The sequence below is a fragment of the Canis aureus genome, chromosome 25 (genome assembly GCF_053574225.1).
Source record: "Canis aureus isolate CA01 chromosome 25, VMU_Caureus_v.1.0, whole genome shotgun sequence".
Classification (NCBI taxonomy): Eukaryota; Metazoa; Chordata; class Mammalia; order Carnivora; family Canidae; genus Canis; species Canis aureus.
In genome coordinates this window covers 32396524-32421102 of record NC_135635.1, presented here as the reverse complement: position 1 = coordinate 32421102, position 24579 = coordinate 32396524, and the positions used below count along the sequence as shown (strand labels likewise).

The 24579-nt window shown below is 40.3% G+C and overlaps 2 protein-coding genes across 2 annotated transcripts in view; one reads left to right on the top strand and one right to left on the bottom strand.

Moving 5' to 3' along the window:
• Positions 1 to 480: 480 nt before the first annotated feature.
• ARHGDIB (Rho GDP dissociation inhibitor beta) lies at positions 481 to 19669 on the bottom strand. Its single transcript, XM_077870959.1, has 6 exons — positions 19512 to 19669; positions 9992 to 10175; positions 9254 to 9337; positions 6620 to 6696; positions 3210 to 3273; positions 481 to 1183 (listed from the first exon to the last, which is right to left on the bottom strand). Exons 2-6 carry the CDS (start codon positions 10167 to 10169, stop codon positions 984 to 986), a joined length of 603 nt encoding a protein of 200 aa, XP_077727085.1. The 5' UTR covers positions 10170 to 10175; positions 19512 to 19669; the 3' UTR covers positions 481 to 983.
• The window catches only part of PDE6H (phosphodiesterase 6H), a 23508-nt gene continuing 16961 nt past the window's right edge, over positions 18033 to 24579 (top strand). The window contains exon 1 of the mRNA XM_077870960.1: positions 18033 to 18188. Within this exon, the coding sequence (XP_077727086.1) occupies positions 18076 to 18188 (113 nt within the window). The 5' untranslated portion in view covers positions 18033 to 18075. The remainder of the gene's footprint in view (positions 18189 to 24579) is intronic.

Here is a 24579-nt window from a genome sequence, read left to right as displayed (position 1 = left end):
TTGCCAGGCAACAAAGGTGGAAAGAGAGTTTCATGTAGAGCCAAACATGGAGATGCAAATGTATGGGAGAATTATGAGTAATTGAATTTAGTCCAGATTGTAGGGGGCATTTGACAATAAGTGTAGGATCTTATTCTTTAGGTGATAGGATTACATTGAAAAATCATAAGCAGGAGAAGGGTAGTATGTGATTTGGCCCACAAGTGCCCTCAGAAATCCAAGATAGGATTCCCAGAGGCAGTGAGATATATATAGGTCTCAAGCTCAGGAGGAAGTTCCAAATGTACTACTATAGAGTAAAATAATTCCAGATTTCTACCACTCAGATTCTGAATATTCATTGCTCATCACACTAGAACAGGGAGACAAAACCTTCTCTGCTGTGTCCAGCCCACATGCCCTCTGAGGAAACTCATGAATATAAATGATTTAGTTATCATATTTGTTCAAAGGAAGAAAGCAGGGAAATGAAGGTCTCAGTCAGATCATACAACTGTTTTATTTACTCTCTTGTGCTCTTTACAGTGTCTCCCAGAAAAGAAGAACCCCAACTGGTAGGGAATGTGATTAGGGACCTTCATTGAGCCAGCAGCAACCACAGAAGAATCCAGGGTTGGGAATGAGCTACTGGAATCCAAGGCAAAAGGACTGTTAGTGATAGTTTGCCTATTTCCTGGTCTCTAGTTGCTCAAATGGGAAAAATAGAAGGAACTATTAAATGACTGGGTATTGAAATGAAGAATTTTGAAGATCTGGTCATGATGGGGGACCAGAAGGAATGGGCAGGATTAAAGTCTGGGTTTTAAGCATCTTGTGCTAGTGAACACTTTGAGAGACATGGTGCCTTAAGATACATTGATAACAGAAAGTGGGGAGCATTGAGGAAGGGATCCAGCTGTGAATGGGGGGAGGGATGGGGTAGTGAACATGACTGAGAAGGTACTTCTGGGTGGCAGGGTAGGGAAAGGGATGGGCAGATGCACTCATTCTGTCCACTCCTTCTTAATGGACAGGTTCCACTCCCAAGTAAGGTGGTCATGCTTGTCATCATCAGTGAAGAAGGACTTGTTGTGGTAAGTGCCTCGAGCCAGCATGCCCTTGGGAGCCTCCTCAGCTGGAGTCAGGAACTCATACTCTTCTGGCCGAGGCCCGTAGCTGCCAACCATAAATGTTGCTTTATCCACTAGGAAGAAAGAAAAGTTCATTAGGGGAAGAGTCAGACAGAAGAAAAGCAAACACAGAAAACTGGAACATTTGGAGTACAGCCTACGGCGATCAAACCCAAAAGCCATAGTTTCCAAGCCTGGCTAAACATCAGATTTACCTGGGGTATTTTTTTTTTCCTTTAAAATATTTTTTTATTGGAGTGTCTTTTAATAATACAGTTTCACTTTCAGGGACTATGGATCAGTAATCTGCTATGAGCAGTGCCAAGAATCAGTGCATTTATTTATTTATTCATTCATTCATTTATATATTTATTTATTTAAAAGATTTTATTTGAGAAAGTGAATGAGAAAGAGCACAAGAAAGGGGAGGGTCAGAGGAAGAGGGAGAAGCAGACTCCTTGCTGGGCAGGGAGCCTGACCCCAGGACCCTGAGATCAGTACCTGAGACAAGGGCAGACGCTTAACCGACTGAGCCACCCAGGCACCCCAAGAATCAATGTTTTTAAAAAGCATCACAGCTGATGCTGTCAGGAAAGTTGGGAAATCAGCACCTTAAATCCATGGGGATCAAGACCCTTCTTTTATGGAGATATAGCAGATTATACCATTAAAAGTCCCTCATTAATTGGGATCTGAGTTCTGGTCTCAGCTTTGCAATCACTTACAGCACATAACATTTCTGGGACTCTGCTTCTTTTTATATACAGTGAGCCTCAAGGGTCTTCTACCTACAACTCTCATTCTATGAACATATTAGTTGGGGGGGGGTAAGGTAACAGCTGGTGATCGGAATGAACAGAACTCATGAATGGAAATACCAGATGGAAGGGGGAAGTCAATAATTTGGTTAAAAAAAAGTGAAGAACTGGTTCAAATGTTGAAAATAGCGAACCAAAGTTATTAATAGGTGAATAACGGGGATATATATTTAAAAAGGTAGGGCATTAGAAAGAATAACTAAAGGTCAGTAGGTACACAGGCAGGCAATGTGTACTTAGATGTTCAGTGTTGTCAATAAGTTTGGAGGAACAGCTACAGGCATATCATCATCCTCTTGCCTAAGTGAGGCAACATAATCTCTATACCCAAAGGAAAATAGGAAACTGAACTATTTTTTTCATGAGACTCGGTACTGGAAAGACCAGTTAAGATCTTCCAGGTCAACAATATTCTGTGGGATTTGGATAGTGGAGTGGTCGTCTATGTCATGAAAATTTGTCAAACAATTTTTCCCCTAATCCTTTGTTTAGTAATTTGGTGGAACTGACTTGTGCCTTACTGCTTCACACCCCTGGAAGAAGAGAGCACCCAAGGTAAAAGGGAACTGTATAAGTACTTCTATCACCTTTCCAAATTTCATTTCTCCCTGCCGATAATAATGGAAGGAAACTGAAGACAGTTCCCCAAGGCAGCTACAGTTTAGGTACAATTTGTCAAGTGCAACTGCAGATCATATGTCATATTATGTCTCAATCATAGCTTTTCTTGATTTAGAAAGAATTCTATTTCTTTGTTTTAAAAATTAAGCGCTGCCCCCCTACCCCCACTCCACACCTGCCCACATGCTACTGCCAACTCCTATTCCCAAAAAACACGCCACTGGATAGATCCTTCCAGTCTTGGATTTCTCTGACACTTAGGTTTATACCTGTGAACTGCTTCTTTTAAAAGATTTTTTTTTAATTTTTCTTTTTCTTTTTTTTCTTTCTTTTTTTTTTTTTAACTTTTGAGGGTATTTTAATATAGTCCATTTTTATTCAAACTTATCTTGGTTACACTTCTTCTTTATGAATAATAAGCTTAAATCACGGAAGCTGAATGCTGAAGGTTAGTGGTTGATCGAGTCTAAACTCGGTCTCTGAATGTAGGCTTTGCCATTAATGTCTAGGTTAGAGGTATATGTGTGCTCCTTCCTGGGAGAGTGTCCAAAGCTTTTTGTCAGATTTTTAAATGAGTCTATGACTACAATTATTAATAAGCAGAAGTTTAAGTATCAGCAGGGAGCAGAGTTTGGGAAAGCGTGAAGTGCGGGTCCCTTACCTTTCACCCCAGTCCGATAGGTATGTTGAACGTATTTCAGGCCTGACACAATATCCCTGTTCACCTGTAGGCAGGAAGGATCCAAGCAACTCAGATTAAAAATGGTCTTCATTTTTCCTTATCTTTCATGCTTATCCTACCTAGCTGAGTCTTCTTTGAAGCTGAAGGAAGGTTAAGATTTCGTTCAGAGTAAGTGTTATTATTTTCATTTAGTGTGGTGGTGAGGCAGAGATTGGAGAGGAGATCACAAGACTCGACATTGCCAATTTGGTTTTAATCATCAAATACTGTGCTATTCGGTTTGGGAGTGGGGTGTGTTTAATTAGAACATTGTCTCAATATTCTTCATTACATTTTTCCTTCCTCTAAAAGTCCAAAGAATGATCTTGAGCTCTCCCTCCCTGATACTGCTGGCCAGAAGACCATCCTTGTCTCAGCAAAGGCTACAAAGGTACCAATGGAAAATGTTATATAAATACCTGAAAACCCTAACCTCAGAAATGATCCACCTAGCATGAAAAACAAACAACAAGGAAAAAAGCTATAATGAAAATTGAGTCTAGAAGATGGTTGCACCCATAATTTCCCTGAGATTGGAGTCTAATGATGAGAAGATGGGCCCCCAGAAACATCTTCCCTACATATAAATAATGGGTGAAATCCACTCATGTCTGGCAAGCATTTTGGATGTCTGTCCTTTTCAGATGTTGTCAGAGATGTCACCACTTCCCCAGGCCTTTCAAAGAAAGGTCACTAAAACAGGATGAAAATATACAGAGCACAAGCACTTTGTTTTTCCATGATTCATTTTACTTAGGATTGAACTGGGCTGTCCATTAATTTTATACAGCACTCATGTTTATACAAACAAAACGGAGGTTGCGTCAGAACTGGAGAGCTTAGTTAATTGTTTGCCAAGATGAAGAATGAAAGCATCTTCAAATAATTTCTCCCAATAGTAATTATGGCTGCCTATTTGTTTTGGTCAGAGTAATTAAACCAATTTTTCAGTGCTACATTTTGTTTCGTTGGTGATGAGCTAGCACAGCAGCAAACACTGCTGGCTTAGGTTCTAGACTGTCACTCGGTAAAATCTATAGTATAAATCTATCAAAAGCAGACAGAATGGAAACAGCTTCATCAAAGAAATTGTGCTAAAATGACACCCAAACATTCTGATTACTCTGCCAGATGTGGCTCATACAAATAGGAAAAAAGGGAATGCATTTTCTAGAAGTCTCTCAGCTAGTCCTTTGGGCCTCATGGGAGATGTGGTCTGGTGGCAAAAAGACTAAAAAACAGGAATGGCAATTGTTATTCAGCAATAAGGATTTCAAAGCAGAATCCTCTGTTTTTCTACTGCTCCATAGAGGGTTCTATCTATCTATCTATCTATCTATCTATCTATCTATCATCTATCTATCTGACAGGGTGGGAGGGGCAAAGGGAGAGGGAGTGAATCTTAAGTGGGCTCCATGCCTAGGACAGGCCTAATATGGGGCTCGATCTCAGAACCTTAAGATCATGACCTGAGCTGAAATCAAGAGTTGGATGCTTAACCACTTAACTGACTTAGCCACCCGGGTGCCCCAAGGGATCTTTTAATATAAATATGTTTGAGATGAGTAAGAGAAAAGTATGAATATTCATAGTATTCTCTTCTTCCATCTGCGTGCCCCGCTATATTGCTCTCCTTCTTCCCAGAAGGAAGAAGCCTTAGTGACATGACAGCTATGGAAGTCAGAGAGAATGTACTGCATTTCCTTGGGAAGCAGGAGGAAAAGGCAAAGAAATTAAAAGAAACATCCCAGGCCAAGTTTTAGAGAGAGCCATGAAGTTTGCGGGGAATAAAGAGAACACCGAGTGCAATTAGGAGAAAGATAATGCAAGAGGGTTTTAGGATGTGTTGCTGGTGTTATAAATGCAAATTGTCTTAGATATTTTTCAACAGATGTCAGTAAAGATTTAAATTGGTTCTCAATTATTTCCAATTTTAAGCTGGTGTTTCTTCTAATGGTTGCTTCACACTAGGACTGGCCACAGATTGGTTCAACTTTGTGTGGGTCACACACAGAGAGTGGTTTTTCTCTTAAGAAAATGCTAAGCCTCTGAAGCAGATGGGACTTGAAAACTCCTTTCTGTACCCTCTTCTTCCATCACCTTAATGCATAATACCAACTACTACATTCTCTTCTGCCTTCCCAACCATAGCTGAAGCCCATACCCCAGACTTTTCCTTCTGATCTTATTCCCATCAAAATTTACCTGTCCTGTTTCATTTGGTACAAACTGGCTTACTAAATTGACAAATTAAGATAGTAGCACTAATGATTAAAAATTCAACCAGTGTGTAACCCATCCTAAGACTATTTGGATATAATGCCTTGGATATAATTCTAGGCATATTTGGATATAATATCAGACTCTCAGGTACTACAATAATAAATAATACTATAGGAAACAAGCAAGTGAACCATAGCTCAGTGCATATTATAGAGTAGGTGTCAACAAATATTTTCAGAATGAAATTATTTTGAGGCATATTTATATATGGTACTCAGTGATTGTTCACAGACCCTGAATGAGGGGGGAAAAAAGAGCCCAGTGTTCAAACACAGAGAGCAGATGGGATCTTCCTTGGTGGCCCTAAAGAATATGCTGAGAAGGGCAACCAAGGCAAATATAAGCAACTAAGAGCAAATAGTACATTTCTGACTTATTTGTTTTCAGCCAAGATTATTTTCCTTTTTTGCTTTTGCTGTTCACTGGGGGAATATGTCTATTCATTATATGTCAATTTATCTCCTGTTTAGTATTTGCTCTTACCTATTTGCTTGCTCCACAACTATAATTGTAATTTCCAGTTATTTACCAAGGTCCACACTCCCTGGATTTATATAATCCTTGAGCAATTAGAACTAAGACTCTCTATCTGTTCCATTTTTTACTATTAATTGATTCATACATTTATTGATTCCTCAATACATATTCACTAAATATGTAAAAAGTTAAATTTTACATATTTACATAAATTACATAGTTTTGTGTAAAACATTGGAAAAATGAGATATATAATCTCTCCTTTCTCAGGGTGCTTGGGCTGTACAGGGAAGAAATGGCACAAATGGTACAAGATAAAGCAGGGAGTACTTCATGGATGGGAGCATCCAGAGTTCCCAGTGGGTGAAGTGATCAGCAGAGATTTCAAGGAGAAGGTTCTGGTAGGGCAAAGGTGTGAAGTAATGGTGGGCCTCAACAGGTCGAGCTCAGAATTGGGGAGAGTACAGTCCAGATCCAGGGGAAAAAACCACAAAAACTATGACAACATAATGCAAGACATTTGATTTTTTCTTTCTCTGATTATAGGAAGAATGCAGACTTTATAAATACATGCAGGGCAAGATACTTACTTTGAAGTGAATTTTGACTCTGTATTCAACACCTTCCTTTAGCACAAAAGTTTCTTTTTTGAGGGCTTCAAGATCCCCTGTAGAACAGATTAAGAGTTTATTTTCCTCAGAAGAAGAAACACAAGGAGATGATTGAAGTTTAAACCCCAGAGCTGTTTGCTGGGCCCATCACAACATGGTGCACGTGAACCTCAACTTGAAGAATATTTGAGATTACACACGTACATGCACACACATAGGCACATAGGCACCTGCCCTTGAAATGGCTGAAATCTTACAGCTAGATATGAAAAAAATGTGATAGCACTCCCCCCCCCAAGTTTGATGATAATGCTAAAATATACAAGGTATTGTCATCAAAGAGTTATGTACATCAATGTCTTTTTTTTTTCTTTTTTAAAGTAGGCTCCATGCCCAATGTGGGGCTTGAATTCATGACCTCATGATTGAGGGATGCATACTCTACCAACTGAGCCAAATAGCTGCCCTGACAATGTCTTTCTAATTGTAAGTAATAAAAACAGATTTCAATCAGTCATCCCAGAGGAAAGCCTGAATTACCTTTTTATTTTCTCTATTGAAAATGATATTGTATATGTGGCCATACAAAGAGATGATTAAAGAATATGTCCCTGCCCTTCAAATAAATAAATAAAAGAAAAATATAAGAGTATCAGCTATTTGGTTTTGTAGATTTGGTGACATCTGTGGCATTTTCTAGCTTTAAAAAATTTACTTGTTTGGCTCCTTTTTATTGTTCTAAATATACATTCACTTTTGTACTTAACTTTGCATTTGCATCTGTAATCTCACATTATTTTTCTTCAGGAAAGTCACTTAAGTGATAAAAACTTTGGCCCCATAAAACCAGGATCTGACTCTGATTCTGGTACTCTGGTTAGAGACGTAAGCACTCTCTGTTCTTCTCCCAGTGTGATCCTGTACCATCTGACTTCAGGGGTGAGTGTATGTGTGCATGTGTCTCTCTGTGTGTGTGTTTTATTTAGTTCTGTGCATGTGCTTCATACCATGTATATGTGTGCACATGTGTATATATACACACACTATGTGTATATAGTATGTATATAATAAATATACTATATGTTTTGTATATATACTATATATCATGCGTATTATATGTATATGTGATGTATATATAATGTATATATGTATATATATTTACACACTATGTATATGTAGTATATATATTATTTGTATATAATAAATATATTATATATTTTTATATATTCTATACATTATATATGTATATACACATACACACTATGTGTGTACTGCATATATGTATTATATGTATATAATATACTATGTATTTTGTATATATACTATATATATTATGTGTATTATATATATGTGTATGTGTGTGTGCATATATATACACACACATATATATGCACACACACGCTAGGCTTCAACTCAGCAGCTTCTTGGTGACAGAAAACCATATTTGGGCATCCCGATGCTAAGAAAGTGAAAGAAATTGAATTTTCCCTGCAATGTCATCAGGCCCATTGATTTCCTTAGCGCTAATTCAGACCTTATCTCACAAACTGACGGTTATACCTGGTAATGTTACACAATTTCACACAGGAAGAGGCCTGAGTCCTGGTGAGAGAGAGAGAGAGAGCGAGAGAGAGAGATTGTCCTAGAGAGATACTAGAAGGTGGGGGTAGTTGAATTTATGTCTGCTGTAATGATTTCAGTTGAAGGGGAAGTGTGTCTTCTCAGCCTCTGATTTCCTCCTTCAGACAAATAAGCCCATATAAGGTCAAGAGTGGATATGTCCTGTGAGAGGGGAATCACCTAGCTGCTAAGGAGTCATGCTTTCCTCTGTCTCATGAGACCACCTTTTGATTCTGGGAATAATGTTCTTTTTTCCCTGAAGATCTGCCTCAGATGCCTCCAACCTCCTGGCTCTGTGGCCCTTCCCTCATTCCTCTCAGATGCACATTGCCTCCAAAATACCCACCTTCTCAGCCTCTATCTCCATAAGATTTAAGTATCAGGCAAGGACTTGTCCCTTGTCACAACAAGAGGAAAGGAAATAACACCTTAATTTGTACATCTTTAGTGGGGGAAGTTGCTTATACAAGAATCAGAGCTTTAAGCTAAAATGGTACTTAACCGTGGAATTCCCAGCACTAATTGAAAGGTTTTAGATTGCTCCTTGCTTTCAGGTAAGTTCTTGAGTTGATATAAGATCAATATTCTCTGATATTTAGATTGTATGAATATTACATTTCAGAAGCATACAGCTTGATTCTTAATATTTCCATCATCAGTCTTTTTATGTGAATAGTAAGTCATTCCCATGCTGCTGTGTGGAGATAAAAATCTGAAGTAAATATAATGATACAAGTAAATATATCCAATACTTATGACTGTACTGTCTGTCTTCCATTACATTGAGACAGAGATTGGATTTTTCATTAAGCACGGTAAATACTGTGTACTGTGAGAGCAATGATTTGTGAACTGGTCCTAGCATATGTTTCTTTGGGATTCACCTTAGTGGCGCTTCCTTTTACTGGGAGGGGGACAGAGAGTAAATGTTCCCAGAGATTAAGTTTCCCCTATCACTGGGCCCCTTTGAGCAGAACAGATGTGTCCACTTACCAGTGAGGTCCATGGTGATCGGTCCTGGGGCACTCTCACAAACCAGGGTAAGCCGGGTGACCGTGACATTGGGGGCTGTTGGGTCTGCAGGATTCAAAAAAGAATGTAAACATAGAGAAAAGACATGTGTGTACAGTGTATGTGTATCTTTTGAGTAGAAGAGAGGGAACATAAAAAGAAAAGTGATATCTCTATCCGGAGTGGCAACAGAAATGGAAGGGGCAGGTTCATCATGTCAGTCGTAATGACCTTATAAATTAGAGCAGTGCTATTTCTGCTTCAGACACTTGTAGGTCTGCCTTAGTTACCAACAGCAAACATTTCCTGGGTGGCTGTGGGCAAGTTCCTCTGCTAGGGCACTGCCCATCTACATCTTTTTCTGCTGTTGTGTCTGTGAAAGAGATGAATGGTTAGGAAAGGAAGGAGTGAGAAAGAGAAGGAGAGAAAATGTGAGAGGATGGAGAGAATACAATTTTAAGTGGTAGTCTGGAGTTCTTTCTAAATCCCCCTCATGTGTAATTTTTGCTTCTTTCAATGCTGACTTGCATTTTCTCTCCAAAAAAAAAAACGTCATCCGATAGCCCATAACTTTATGTAGCACATATAGATTGTGCCTCACTCACTTAGCTCTGGTAACATTTGGTACTCTGTCTTCTGCAGCTGCTCCTGAGTTCCTGAAATCTATGCCTTATAGGGCTCCTTCCACCTGTCCCCCATCCCCCCCCACCCCACATATACCTGCCACCACAGGGCCGTCCCCCAGGAGTGTTTTCTTGTATTTGATTAGACTTTCATCATCTTTGTCCATCTCCTGTAGCTCTTTCAGGGATTTCTGGGGTGGAGGCTTATAGTTGAGCTTGCTGTCCAGCTCATCGACATCCTCCTCCAGGTGTGCTTCTGGGGCCTTTTCAGTCATTTTGATCTATTTCAGAGAGAGAGAGAGAGAGAGAGAGAGAGAGAATGATAGTCCATTATCCAAAAGTCAGTGGATATGAAAAATGTCTTTGGGGCTTCTGGTAGCACCAACCTTGACCTAACTGACTTCTGTAGTCATCAGTGATTTTCCAGGGCATTTTTCCCCCTAGTTTAATCTCACTACTTTTTATGCAATAAGCATAGAAAGCATTTGGTCTTTTCTCTGACCTTCCTGAATTTCTCTGTACTGTGACCAATGTCTCCTATTCATTGAGTAGAACTGACAAGAATGAAATAGCTCATTTGTGAATAATGTACAAGTGAAACAACATAACACAAGTGATCCCAACTAATGAGCAGATAGCCCCAGTTCAAACAATTCTAGAAATAACCACAGTCCTCTAAATCCAGCCACTACTTTAGTGTCAGAGCTCTTAGCATTGTATAATCTCTGTGATGATGATTTCAAAACACAGGGAGCTAAAGTAATGGTTGGCTTCTTCCCGTTATTGAATTTTTCTCTGAACTCCTGAAATACTTCAAAGGTAAGTCATGCAGCATTGTAGGCCCCCGTGACACCTGCCTGAGGTGTCTGAATGGTTTCCATCCAACAGAGGTGTCTGAATGGTTTCCATCCAACACCGCTAATAACTCCCTGAAGGCAGATACCAGGTTCTGTGTTTCTCCTGAATCTCTCATAATAATTGAATAGTTTAGACAATTTGTCAACCCCCATTGTTTGATATATTTGGATCTACACCTAAGGATCTTCTGTTCTTTTGAAATGACATAAAATACCAAAAGACTCTTTAAGTTCCTCCAGACAAGATGGTAAAGATTAGCATGTCTTTATTTTACTTTTACCTTTCATTGATCTCTCTTTTTTAGATCCCCTTCCCTTTGAGTATCTCCCTTACCTCACCAGATTGCTAGTGACTTTATGCTCTAAGACCTCACCTGGGCAAATCCTGGAGTCTCCTTCCCTTATCACCTCCACTTATTTGCTATGTGTTAAAATATTGAGGGGTAGATTCTAATAGGATTATTCACCCTTAATTGTTAGTGACTGAATAATAGATTTAAAAATTAATTTGTTTTAATATATGTATAGTCAGAGATTTTCAGAGCAGAAAAGACCCCTAAAGGTGAGATATTCCAACCTGCCATGCAATCATTGAGAAAACTGCAATTTAGAGGTTAAGAGAAATGCCCAAATTTCCATAGCTGGATGAACTGCAGTGTCCTAATAAACTAGAAGAATTTCAGGCCTGTGGCTGGCAGCAATGGAGCTATTTAGGGAAACACGGGAGGGATTTGGGCAAGGAGATAATTTCCTGATTTCCTGTAATCTTCCCCCAAGAGTAAGTGTCTTCCCTGCCTGTGGTTAAAGACTACATTGATCCTAAGTGGCACAACTCTAGACAATATCCAGCACATCTCATCCTGAGTGACTTTGCAAACCTCTGTAAAGTCCCTCAGGGGGTGAAGCTATCTCTGGCCAAAATCAGCTGAGGTTTTGAGTTTCAATGTCTCCATCATTGGCATTAGAAAGGAAAATAATTTGGAAGTGAAATCAAGCAAAAACAATTTTAGCAGAAAAAGAAGGAAAAAAACAGAGAATAAAAAGAAATGCTATCTCTCAGTGCGTCAATCCTCTTCTAGCAAAATAGCAGGCCAAGCACCATCAGCTTGATCAAGTCTGCAAACAGCATTGCAATGCCCAGGTCTACTTCTCGTGCAGGAAGGAAACATGCAGGCTTGTTCCTATGGCAACTCTTGCCTCAGCTGAAGACTCAGCACCACTCATAGCTAAGCCTCTTGAGAACAGCATAATAAAGATTGTGACCAGGTCAACTGGTATTCCAAACAACACTCAGGGAAAGTGAATGGACTGCTTGGAAAAATAATAAGGATGCAGTGGGTGGATATTGGAGGTTCTGGGGCATTTGAGGACAATCACTAAGGGGCAGATGAAGAGCAGTCCAGATGAGATTAATCAGGAGAGAGAGGTTCTCCTCTGGTGATATCCAGGACCCTGACAAGATACCCAGAGTGGAAGTCACATGACAAATAGGTGGACAGATCATCAGGAAGCCTTTCTACAGATGAGGATTTCTTGGATCTCTTGGACAGGCCTTTCTGGAATATATTGCTTGGTTCTAACAAGTCACCTGCAGAAGATAACAACATCACACCCACCCACTAACTAGCTCCAGGTGATTTCCATAACCTGCAGGGAATTACTATTCTGCACCCTGAAATCTCAATTTTGAAAGGAGAATGAGAGAGAGAGAGAGAGAGAGAAGGGGAGAGAAAAAGACAAAGACATGATCTAGGACAGGATTTGACCACATCTGTGTGATCATTGGCAAGTCAATTTATTAGTCTTCTAGATCTTGAGATTTTTATTAGTACTTCTGAGACTTATGTCAATTCTAAATTTCCTTGATTCATTGCAAACAGATAGATAATAATTGCTTCATAAAAATGAAACACAAATTTATTTGAAAGGCGTATAATAGCAGAAGATAACTTGAGATTCTGTATTGCTGCAGTAAAGAGGAGGAAATTCAGGACCACACTGAGATAATGTTAATTATATAGCATGCGAAAAAGAGATATAAAGCCAGATGAGTCCAAACCAGCTCAAATCTGATTAGAAAAAGATAAAAATATAATAATACAGCAAATAAAGAACTAGAAAAACAATTCTCCAGGAAAGCTTCTTTAAAACATAATATTTGATGATCACCACATACTCTCCAAAGTGGAGAAGGAGTTGGAAGATGGACAACTACTATGGACTGATTGATGGTTCTTAATCTTTTTGGAAATTACAGGTCTTTTAAAAAATCTGATGAAAGTCACAATCCTCATAAAAGGACAAAAAGGATATGCCCATGAGATGGTGTATGCAGTCCAGAGACATTACTGGAGTCCAAGTTTAGAAACATGACCTTGAAACTGTGATTTCTTGGAAACATGAAGCAGAGAGTTGAACGTTAAAGAGGAAGCTTGCTTCTTTCGGAATCCTGGCCAAATCAGCGACCCAACCTAGCTTCCAGGCAAGAATCATGTTTATCAAACCCCAAATGCTGGATATGTAGAAGCAGAAGGAGAAATCAGATAACGTCTGTATTTGAAAGAATATGAACCCAAGCCCGGTTGGGGAGCAAATGTGCCTGGGGTGCAGCTCTTTAGGGGAAGATTTTCATGGTCAATCTAGTTGATTTTGGATAATTATCTCTTCATTGAACTACATCTCATCATGCATGGGTGTTGGCTCTGGCTTTGATACTAATCTGCTGTAACACCTTGAGCAAATAGTTCAACCACTGTGGGTCTTATTCTCCTTCTCTTGAGGTTTGGGGGGTTGGAGCAGACCACCTCTAGGTGTGTTCTTTTTCGAAGCTCTCCACCTGTAGATTTGTCCTGCCCTGCAGCCCTGAGTCAGGGACAGATGAAGAGCAACCCAGATGAGATTAATCGTTAGAGAGAGCTTCAGACATTCAGTTACCTTATTTCACTTGTGTACATAAGAGACTTAGCCAATCTCGGTTTGAATATCTCAAATTTGTGTGAACTCTCCAGAGAAACTGCATTTTTTAAAAAGATTTTATTTATTTATTCATGAGAGACACAGAGAGAGAGGCAGAGACACAGGCAGAGGGAGAAGCAGGCTCCACGCAGGAAGCCCAATTCAGGACTCGATCCCGGGACTCCAGGATCATGTCCTGGGCTGAAGGCTGGCCCTAAGCCGTGGAGCCACCCAGGGTCCCCAGGAACTGCATTTTTAATTCCACAATTCACCTCTGGGAAACCTCAGATTCTGCTGAAGCCTCAGCCATAATGGCTTATGTAGTTAGTAGATAATAATTTCCCAAACTCTGTGTACATACTGAGTCACACACATCAGTCTTCTCTCTTTATCCCCCTCATTTTTCTGTGGGCTATGCCTGTGAAAGGGAGACTAGGCATTTTACAGAAATTCTACAACTACCTTCAAGTATCCAAAGAACACCTGTCTTTATCATTGATGATGATAATTATATTAGTTATCATACACAGTGCTAAATGCTTTCTTGAGGATTATCTCATTGGTCCTTACTACAGTCTCGAGGGTGGGTATTATCATCATTCTCTTACAGGTTAGGAAACTAAAGCTCAGTTAAGTAACTTGCCCAAGCTGACCTGTTGTGTGAGGAGCAGAATTACCATCTGAGCCAGGTTGTCTGGCTTGCAGGTGCTATGTCTGTTGCTCTAGCTGTCTCCAGTAAGAAGTAAAAATGAAATTGTAGAACCCATTAGTCATCTTGGGACCCTATCCTGAGAGTGCCCAGGCAGAGGGAAATGTGCTTCTTTGCAAAACTCTGCAGGCTTTACCGAGACAGAGAGGCATCACATAAAGAGGATTTCAGGGCAACTCTGTCCCGTGTCACCTTGCACAAGTCCCTGAACCTCTCTGCACTCCAGTTTTGCCCTCTGCAAAATGAAATCATTGCATTTGGGTGGTGATACGAGAGCGAAGTGGGGGGGGGGGGGGCTCTGGAGAACCTCCCTTTGGGCTAGTCCAAGGATGATGGCATTGGCTCTTTATTTGTTTTCTGGTCCACAATGTCTGGTTGGTTGTTTCGAATGGGCAGTTTTCTACAAAATGAGTACAGAATAAATAAAGAAGTTTCAGAGTGGTAGGACAAGAAAAAAGAAAAAAAGAAAAAAAAATCATTGCATCAGAAGGATCTCTGAAGCCTCTTCCTACTTCAGTGACTTGAATGCTCCTTAATTTAAAGAAGCCTCTGAAATGAGAAAAGAAAAGAGGAAGTGGAGGTGGGGTTGGGGAGAACCCAGTCCATCTGTGTAGAACTTTCTGGCTGGCCTTTTCTCACCTTCCTCTGCAGCTCACCCACTGTCCTACAAAGAGCAGAGGTGTTTTGTTTCTTTGGAGGTCATTTTGAGTTTGGTTTTTTACACAGTGAAAGTGAAATGGAGAATGAACAATTACATGTTTAACGAGGTTAGTTAGTATGGAATCTGTCAGGCCCCAAAACACATATTTTGTGTGTGTGTGTGTATGTGTGAGTATGTGTGTGTGTTTGGTACTCATTACCTTTGTTTTTTACTTCACGGTGCCTCCACAGATGAATTTTCACAGCGAAGCCCTCACACACTCATGTTTGCTATGCAGTGAAGCAGTGTAAGAGATAGGCGTGCTGAGATAGGAACTTAATCCTCTCAGGCCCAATTAAAATGCCACATTAAGTTAGGATGGTTACTCATGGCATGACTATGTCGAGCACAAATTGGTGGTTTTGCTTGCAAGTCCAGTGAAATGTCCAAAATACTGAAAGTGAAATACACTTAGGGATTTGCAGCAATGTCAGGACAGAGCACACTTGTCTGGTTCATTAATGCAGTTCCAAATAAGCAGAGGGCAAGAAAAGGTGAAACTCTTGAGTTCAGATGAAACAGATCATCTGGTTAATGCAAAGAAAGGTGATCTTCAATGCCTACTAGGATATGGACTTTGAATCCAGTGGCCAGAGATTCAAAATGTGGTTCTGTGTTGACTTATTGCAGGACTGAAGCAAATTATCAGCCACAGTGAGCCCCAGGTTTTCCACCAGTAGTGTGGGAATAATGATCTTGCTTTATGGAGTTGAAGAGTTGGAGAAAACACATGAAAATTTCTCAGACGATCCTGGCAATAGTAGATGTTCAATAAACTACCCATTCTCTTCCTCTGCTCCCTGCCCTGTGGGGCTATCTGTTCTGTTGCACAACTTCTGTGAAGCAAGGTAACTGACGCCCTAGGCACCCAATGCTTGCTCTTGGATCTGCAGTGTTGACAATGTCCACTCCTTCCATCTTAAAAATAGAATTTGTTTCTTTGAGGAGTACGGAAGAGACAAGAAGTTCTGGGAATTGCCAGGATTGTTTATTAACTGAATCAACCTTAGAATGGGACTGTCACTTTATATTTCTTTTAAAAGCTCCCATATGAACAATTTAATTTTAGATTCTATTTATTGCTCCCTTTTATAATTGAAGCCAGAGTTCACTCTGTGGATGATGAGAAATGATAAAAGACACAGGCACAGCCAGTGGACAGAATTTCCTTTGGCCCTGCAGAGATTTAACCCATGTTCCAAAGTGGCCTGATTATGCATCTAGATGTATTGGTCATGAATATGAGATAGAAAAAGGGAGATGAGAGAGAGACAGAGAAATATGTAAGTACCAGAAGTAGGGGGATTTCCATCAGAGAAGTACCTATGCAAACATCAGCATTCTCTGTCACCCTGTCACATCCTCTCCCTGCTGACTAGGATACATCTCATTTTCTCCAAACCTGGGGCTGCAGCTCTAGAAGAGGCCATGGAGAGTTGGGCCATCCCTGAAGGACTGCTGACATGGTAGAGCCAGTCAAGGATTTGGGTCTGCTTTGCTGCCTGCCTGGTGATTTAGCTTATTTGGGGAATCCAAGTTTACCCCTTGGGGCACCAGAAGCTGTCTTGGTCCTAGAGTCCTCCATGGTTTCTGAGTATGTCTTAGCAACATAGAAGGATTGGTGCCTCCTGGGTTCCTCAGTGCTGCTCTCTACCATCTTATCCCTATGGAGAACATCTGAAATAGTAAAGCTGAATGAGGAGAACCAACTTGGTGTCTGAGAGGACAGTGTCTTGTTAGATACAATAAACATTAAAATCAATCATGGAGACACCTGGGTGGCTCAGTGGTTGAGCATCTGCCTTCCCCTCAGGGTGTGATCCTGGGGTCCTGGGATTGAGTCCCGCATCGGGCTCCCTGAAGGGAACCTGCTTCTCCCTCTCCCTATGTCTCTGCCTCTCTCTCTTTCTCTGTGTGTGTTTCTTATGAATAAATAAATAAAAATTAAAAAAAATCAATCCAGAGAAGGGTACAGATTATTAGAAGCAGAATTCTTTAACATTTCCCTCTGTGAGAGAAATGATACACTCTTTCTCCCCTGGATATTCACAGGATACTCTCCCAACCCCAACTCCTATGCAAAAGGAAGGAGAACTCAGTGGACCCATTCAATTTGGCCGAGCATCTACCCTGTGAAGTTATTTACTATGCTCAGGATTCTCACAAATCTTTCTTTCAAATAATCCTTGATGGCAACTGCATCAAGTCAGCCATCATTGGGCAAAAGACTGTCCTGCCATAATTCCATACAGTCACTGAAGTTTTAAATCAAGTATGAAAATAAGTAAAGACATTATCACTTGTGCTGAGAATATCAGCCCCTTTTAGAAAGCTCAAGTGAATTTTTACTAGCTCTGGCTATGGAAACCACAGCCCAGAGCTATTCGATCAGTGCTCACACAAGGGATGAACATTGAAGTTGTGGGAGCAACATGAGAGTCATCCCTAGGTATGCCAGTGGGGACTTTAATCCAGGGTCCTGGACAGCGCAATGCTGCCTACGAAAAAGGATGCCCAGAATGTGGGGTTAAAGAAAATTCCCCCCCACGGGACATTTCCTAAAATGTCCTTCTAAGGCATTGTAGCTATTGGTTCTTCTTTTTTTTTTTTTTTTTTCCTGTGACTTTAGTCAAATAATTTAACACTTACTATCCTCTCAGGATTCAAATTTGAAAGTTTCTACCACCAGGCTTGACAAAGAAAAGGCACTTAACAGATGTTGGTTCTCTTCCTCTATCTGCCTAGTTTGTAGTCTCTGGGGCTTCTCTCTTCCTGCTAGCTGAAATCTGTAATATATCATGTTCCCATAAATTGGCCCAAGCCAATCTTTCCATCAGAATGACTCTGCCTCGCTGAGCTTCCACTGAAAACCAAACCTCAATGTTGCTCCCAGCATACTTCCCTGGGGACAAATTCATGCTCTCCCAAACAAGGAAGAACTAAATCCCAGTTTCTGGAACATGCCAGTCAGTTTTTGCTCATCTGTAACATGGTTATTTCACGTGTGCTGGGTCTGGGCGGCACGAATGGAGAATGAACCCTTCTCTCAGACCTCTACACCTCTCACGAAAGAGTAAGATGATCTTATTACTACGCTTATGTCATGTTTGGATTGGGGAAGGATATTTTCTTGTAACCTTAACGAAACAAAGCAGTGGCAAACATCAGTGATGTCTGCCTGTGGCCAAACCTCTTGATTTCCCTTGCTCCTTCAGTCCTGCAGGGAGGACCCAACATGTTAGCCCTGATACCAGTGGCTTCACGGGAAAGGGTGACTCTGGGACCTCTCTGGGAGAGCAGTCAGCCTTCCTTGCTTGACCTTGAAGGAAGGAACAGCCCGGGGTTTATCAGACCCAGGTCACAAGTAACCCTATGTCTAGAGTTTAATGACACACCAGGTTGATAAAACGTGCTGACGGGAGCATCCTCTACAGGGAAGAAAGAATTTCAGATCATGCCTAAAGCGCTTCTAATGGTCACCAAATTCAGTCCTTTACGTTTTGAAGGCTCAGGGATCAGGTGTCCTAGCGGGGCTAACTGGATGTAGAACCCATCTCTTAATAAATTATTTGGTGTCTTCTATATTTGCTTTTAGTTCTCTCAGATGTAAAGAGCTATTATTATTTATATTATTATTAGTATTATTATTATTAACCTTTTTTTTTTTAAAGCAACAACAGCAACTACCTTTCTGCCCATCTGACCGCAGGGATTTACTAAGCGGCCTTTGTTAATGGTAGAAATCAATCCCTCTATGACTGATGAGTAAATAACACTGTCCTACCATTCCTCCCCCTTGATGGTTAAACCCCACAGTACCCTAAGGGAAGCTTTCCTTATGCATTTCTCCTATATCACCAGAAAAATTCTTTAGTGAAAAACAGTTTTATGCTTGACAGCTTTGAGTCTTTATCTTTTTTCTTTTCAATCAGTCTCTTTTCTCTTTACATCTACCTAAAAACAGGAAACCACATATCTCCACCCCAGCAGCAACCCCTCATCTACTAGCATGTTCCACACCAGTGTGGGTCTACAGTCTTTTTGCTTCTGAATTTGGCTGGATGCCCACTCCTACCTTGTAGGAAACCCCTCCGGGCACTGCCCAGTAATTGCACTCATAGTCCTTTTTCCAGACACTCAGGATCTCTTTCCCAGGACTGCAGGGCACACCCTCCTCTCCCTCACTGAGCTCTCTCCCCTGAGTCATTGCTAAGATTCCCTGCTCTGACTTCCCCTTCTCTGCAGAACTGTACTTTCTTATCATAAAGTTTGTTTCAGAGATAATCTAAAGAAAGTAAGCTGGAGAGGGTCCTAGGCTAGCTGAGAGCTTGCCTCCCTTTCTCCCTGTGCCCGCCTATAGCCTCCCCAACCTCGACCTCGAGGTATTTCAACTTACATTCAGTGGCTCACAGCTCTCTGGGGTGCCTCTGTCTCTCACTCTGCCTTCTGAGTACTGGCAGTTAGAACAGGAAGGAAGTTAGTGAGGAAAAAAAATGTTTTAAACCTACTAGAAGAGGAAACCCTGGGCTGTCTCAAATCCTGTTCCTTTGCACTGCGTATCTCTTGATCAGTCAACTGAACAGTGTTCTTGTCAATTAATGGCACATGTCGGAACACGACTGCCCATATGAGTGTGGACACAGACATGCATGAGTGTTCATGCAAGGGGATTGAGGCCATAACCTTTGAGTGCTATGGATAATTGTGTGGATATGTCTAAAAATCGAGTCATTGCTGTGCATAAGCTTACTGAGGCAAGTAGCCTAAAACCAGTAGCAATAGATTCACATCAGCTTTACTTCATACCACTGAGTTCTGTTCCTATCTGGTCTCTGCCAGCTTTCTTACCAGCCAGATATCTTGAGAGTTTGCTGGCAGCGAATGCAGAGTGGCAAGGAATTACAAATGTTAACTGTGTTTACGTGGCCTTAAACTTAAAAAAATTGCCCATAAATAGGTTTTTGGTTTTGCTAGTTATAATTTCAAAATGTAGCTTTTTACTGCAGCACAATCAAATGTTACTTGCTGTAGTTTTCATTAATTTATTTAATTAATAAAAAAGTAAGGCACTGCTTTTGATTAAACCTAGGAATGCGGATTACAAAATAGCTTAAAACTTCATTTAATTCATAGTCTTCTAACTCAGAATATGTGGTAATTTAACAAGTACTAAAATTGACTTCATACCATATTTAAGGAAATGGTTTGTGAAGTAATTTAAATGGGAACAAGTTGCCATATTTAAACCATTTAAAGGAACATTGTTTAAACATTGAAGCCACATTTATTCCATACACTACGGATGCTGCTGTCAATAAAAAATGCTTATTTATGCTAACATTTCAATATTCAATATTTACATTGTTTCAATATGTGTAGAGCTGACTAATAAAGCAAGTATATTTGGAGAAATTGGCATTTATTTTGCTGTCGTTTAAACCTGGTGCATTTTGTTCCACTTATTTTGTAAATTGAGGCTACCAGATAGATTGTTATCTTTAGTCACCGGAACCGAAACAGTCAAGATGGTGGTCATTTGGTGGGAGAAAAAAATATTAATATAGAAAAATAGAAAAAGGAAAACAGTATATAATTAAAATTAGCAAAAGTACTGAAAACCGAATACAAACTTAGTTTGTAAATTTCAAAATGATATGGATAGAAACTAGCCCTTGAAAGTATCTGACTGAATTATAAATCGAAGCAAATATTAATTCACATGGAAGAGAGTAAATTTTGTAGCTCAGTACTCTCAAGAGGGGGCACATTTCTTCTTTCAATAATATTTGTGGAGCACCTTACCACCCCCCCCGCCCCCCCGCCGCCAGCTACTGTTGTAAGTACCAGTGAAACAGCAGTAGACACCAGACAAACTCTCTGTTCTCTTGTGGAAATTATGTTTTAGGGGTGACAGATAATTAAAAAATAACCCAGATAGAATAAATTATTTAGAACAAGAAGGATTTAAAAATTGGGAATGGTAGATTCATAGTCTACATGCCACTCCCTATTTCTCACGTTATTAAGGAAGACAGAACTAGTCAAACAGGGTTTTTTTGTGTGTGCAGTGTGTGTGTATTTAATGGGGTGGGAGACAGCATTCATAACTTTCAGCAAATTCTCAGTCCATTATCTCAAAAGGATTAAGAATTGCTAATTTAAAGCCCTTTCTTGATGATATAGCAATGGGCTTTCAGTAGCTTAGAGGACAACTGTCATGTTTTCCTAAAATACCTCCTGACGTCACTTCAGGGCAGGGATCTCTCTGAAATTCCCATTTCTCATTTTTCATAGTTCACTATTGACCTGTGTTTATCAGTTGGGAAAAGAGGCAAAGAGACTCTTTGAAGAGGCCTACCATGGGAGGCGTTCTCCCTCGAGCAGTAAGGATGCTCTTCCTTTAAGGATCTTAGCTGCTACCAAATGAAATCAACAGGACTTGGAAACCTGCTTAAGAATTTCCAGAAAAATGACCAAACCGGGCAGCCCGGGTGGCTCAGCGGTTTAGCGCTGCCTTTGGCCCAGGTGTGATCCTGGAGACCCGGGATCGACTCCCACGTTGGGCTCCCTGCATGGGATGGGGGTTGGGCTCCCTGCATGGGATGGGGGTTGGGCTCCCTGCATGGAGCCTGCTTCTGTCTCTCTCTCTCTCTGTTTCTGTGTCTCTCATGAATAAATAAATAAAAAATCTTTAAAAAAATTACCAAACCATTAAAGTATTTTCCATCTTTTCTTTGTTGTTACAAGCATATGACTGAAAGGTAAATTCTAGACAAATCTTCCATGGGTCATGAGCCTCAAAAAGTGGCAAAAGGCTACGGCAGACTGTTAAAACTGTTAAAACTTTCTCTTTTTTGCACAGACCTATTTCTTTGTGGCTCCATGTTGAGACAATAAATTCTCAGAGATGACTTTCAACCCTGAAAGCTGTCCATTCAGAAATGTGTCCACAAGGCACTGTTAGCAGGCTGGCTAGGGGGCGGAAGTGGGGCATTGCAGTTAGATGGATGTCCTGGCTCTGTGTCTTCCCATCAATGTATCTCCGGCCATGGTTTCGTTTCTTCAAGCCTCAGTTTACCCACCTGTAAAAGAGGAATGATATCAAAATCCAACATTGCAGGAAGTGTTGGAAATAATGTGTGAGGAAGCATCCAGCAGGGTGCGTACTATAGAGTAACTGCTCAATACTCAATAAATGATTGAGGCTAAAAAAATCATCACCATCATCATTTCCACATTACATTTTGATGCTTATTATTGCAGACTACATATGAGATTGACTGGGAGAGAGTCTTTTTCATCTAAGTGCTCACCATCAGCCAACACACATCTATTTCATATATATTACCTTCTTCTTCTTTGAAGATTTCCAGCTTTGATCTTATCCTAGATCCTAGATTATATTTTTTTCTGAATTAGAGTGTGAACTGTTTATACAATTTAATTTAGGACTTTGCTTTGTGTTAAGTAATTATTTTCTGAATAGTAGAGTTATTTCTACATCAAAATATAAAATGTGTAAGGAAGGGGCTGTGTCTTACATGTCTTGTATTATGTAGAATGGCTATCATAATATTTACCTGAATTATGCAAAAAACTGAGCAAAGTTCCTTAGTAGATATGTATCTTTCTAAATTAGATAGAAATACCTACATTCTACACTCCTGCTCCTTTTCTTTCCTCTGGTTAGAGTGTTGCCTTGGGGAAGAACAAATATGAATGTGAGTATAGTCATGTGTCCATAGGAGTCACGGAGACCAATCTGTATTCTGCAGGGGCTCATGGCCTTGGTATAAAGATTCATTTCCAAATTCAACAAGTCCTTAAGAATTCCCAGCTATATCCCAGCAACTGTGCATAGCAGCAGAGATAAACCCACTCCTAAGTCACAGTCCTAGATCTTTTGTTGCTAATAATGTAATGAGAAAGACAGAAATAAACAAATTAATTTTGGGGGGTGAGCTTGGGAAAAGAAATGTACACAGTGTATTATGAGAGAAGTTAGCAAGGACATCAAGGAATACATCTTGGAGGAAGTGACTACAGTGCCAAGTCTACCAAGTGAGTAGACATTGGGTACTTGACATGGGAAGTGTTGGAAGTGGAGGAGAAGGCATTTGAGGAAAGGGAAACCGTGAGAAAGGTGTGGCATCCTAAAATGTATGTGCGGGAATTATAAAGAAGCAGCTCGAGGTTGCTGGACTTCAAAATGAACATCATATAATGATGATAAATGTGCCTGGAGTGGGGCAGGTGGAGGGTCACATCCTAATGGACCTCTTATGCTATGCGAATAAGGAACTTGGTCTTGATCCTGCCAGTGATGGAGAACCACAAAAAAATAAAGGAGTCCCCTGAACAGTTTTGTGTTTTACCCTGTAGTTTTCTCTGGTAGCTGTGTTGATGGGTTTGATGGGAACAAAACCAGGTTGGAGACTATTTAAGCCTTAACTAAAGTACTCACAGTGGGAATAGACAGAGGTGGTCAGGTGCAAGAAATACTTAGGTGACATTGGCATGACTTGGTCTTTGGAGGGATGTGAAGGATGATGATGAAGAGGGACAAGGACTTACAGGTTTCTTTCAAGAATGACAGGGTTCTTGGTGGTACTATCAATTGATATAGAAAAGAAAAAAGAAAAATCAGATGTGTTGGGGGAGATTATGACTTGAGTTTGGACATGTTGAATTTGAAAACAACTGTGCCATGGATGCCTGGGTGGCTCAGTGGTTGAATGTCTGTCTTTGGTTCAGGTCATGATCCTGGGGTCCTGGGATCGAGTTCCACATGGGGCTCCCCGCAGGCGGCCTACTTCTCCCTCTGGCTATGTCTCTGCCTCTCTTTCTGTGTTTCTCATGAATAAATAAATAAAATCTTAAGAGAAAAAAGAAAACAACTGTACCATTTCAACTGTACTTTTTCTATAGACAGAAAGATATATAAGCCTAGATTTCAACTGTAGACTAATGATTCATACTTCATCAGGCTATGGATAGTGGTTTCAACCAAGTTACCCAAAGTGTGGTCTGTGGATCAGCAGATGGGCATCATCCAGGAATTTGTTAGAAATGCAAATTATTAGGCCAAATCCAGACCCATGATATCAGAATCTCTAGGGTTGGAGCCAGGAATCTGTTTTAAAAAACTCTGCAGGTAAATTGTGACATTTGAGAAACACCGGTTTAAACCATAGAAATGGATAAGACAATGCTGAGAAAGTATAAAAAGAAAAGTTGGCCACATCTAGGAATATCCTGTTTTATGCAAACTCTGCTTTCAGTATATAACCTGCTGGCTACTTTTCATCTCCTCTGCTAACAGCCTAGCTGTACTTCATCATGCCTCTGGTGGACTTTTAAGATAGCTTCCTTGTATTTTTTCCACTTCCATAACAGCCTAATGCTTTATTCTCAGAGTAGCCAGAGTAAGAAGCACACTCATGACTAGATCATTCTTTCCATCT

What these genes read in the sequence shown, in the direction of transcription:
- ARHGDIB (XM_077870959.1), bottom strand. Translation starts at nt 10,169, where the DNA reads ATGACTGAAAAGGCCCCAGAAGCACACCTGGAGGAGGATGTCGATGAG. An exon ending in GGACGGCCCTGTGGTGGCAG is followed by an intron (nt 9,338 to 9,991) that starts GTATATGTGGGG and finishes TGAATCCTGCAG; the next exon opens with ACCCAACAGCCCCCAATGTC. An exon ending in CTATCGGACTGGGGTGAAAG is followed by an intron (nt 1,184 to 3,209) that starts GTAAGGGACCCG and finishes CTTTCTTCCTAG; the next exon opens with TGGATAAAGCAACATTTATG.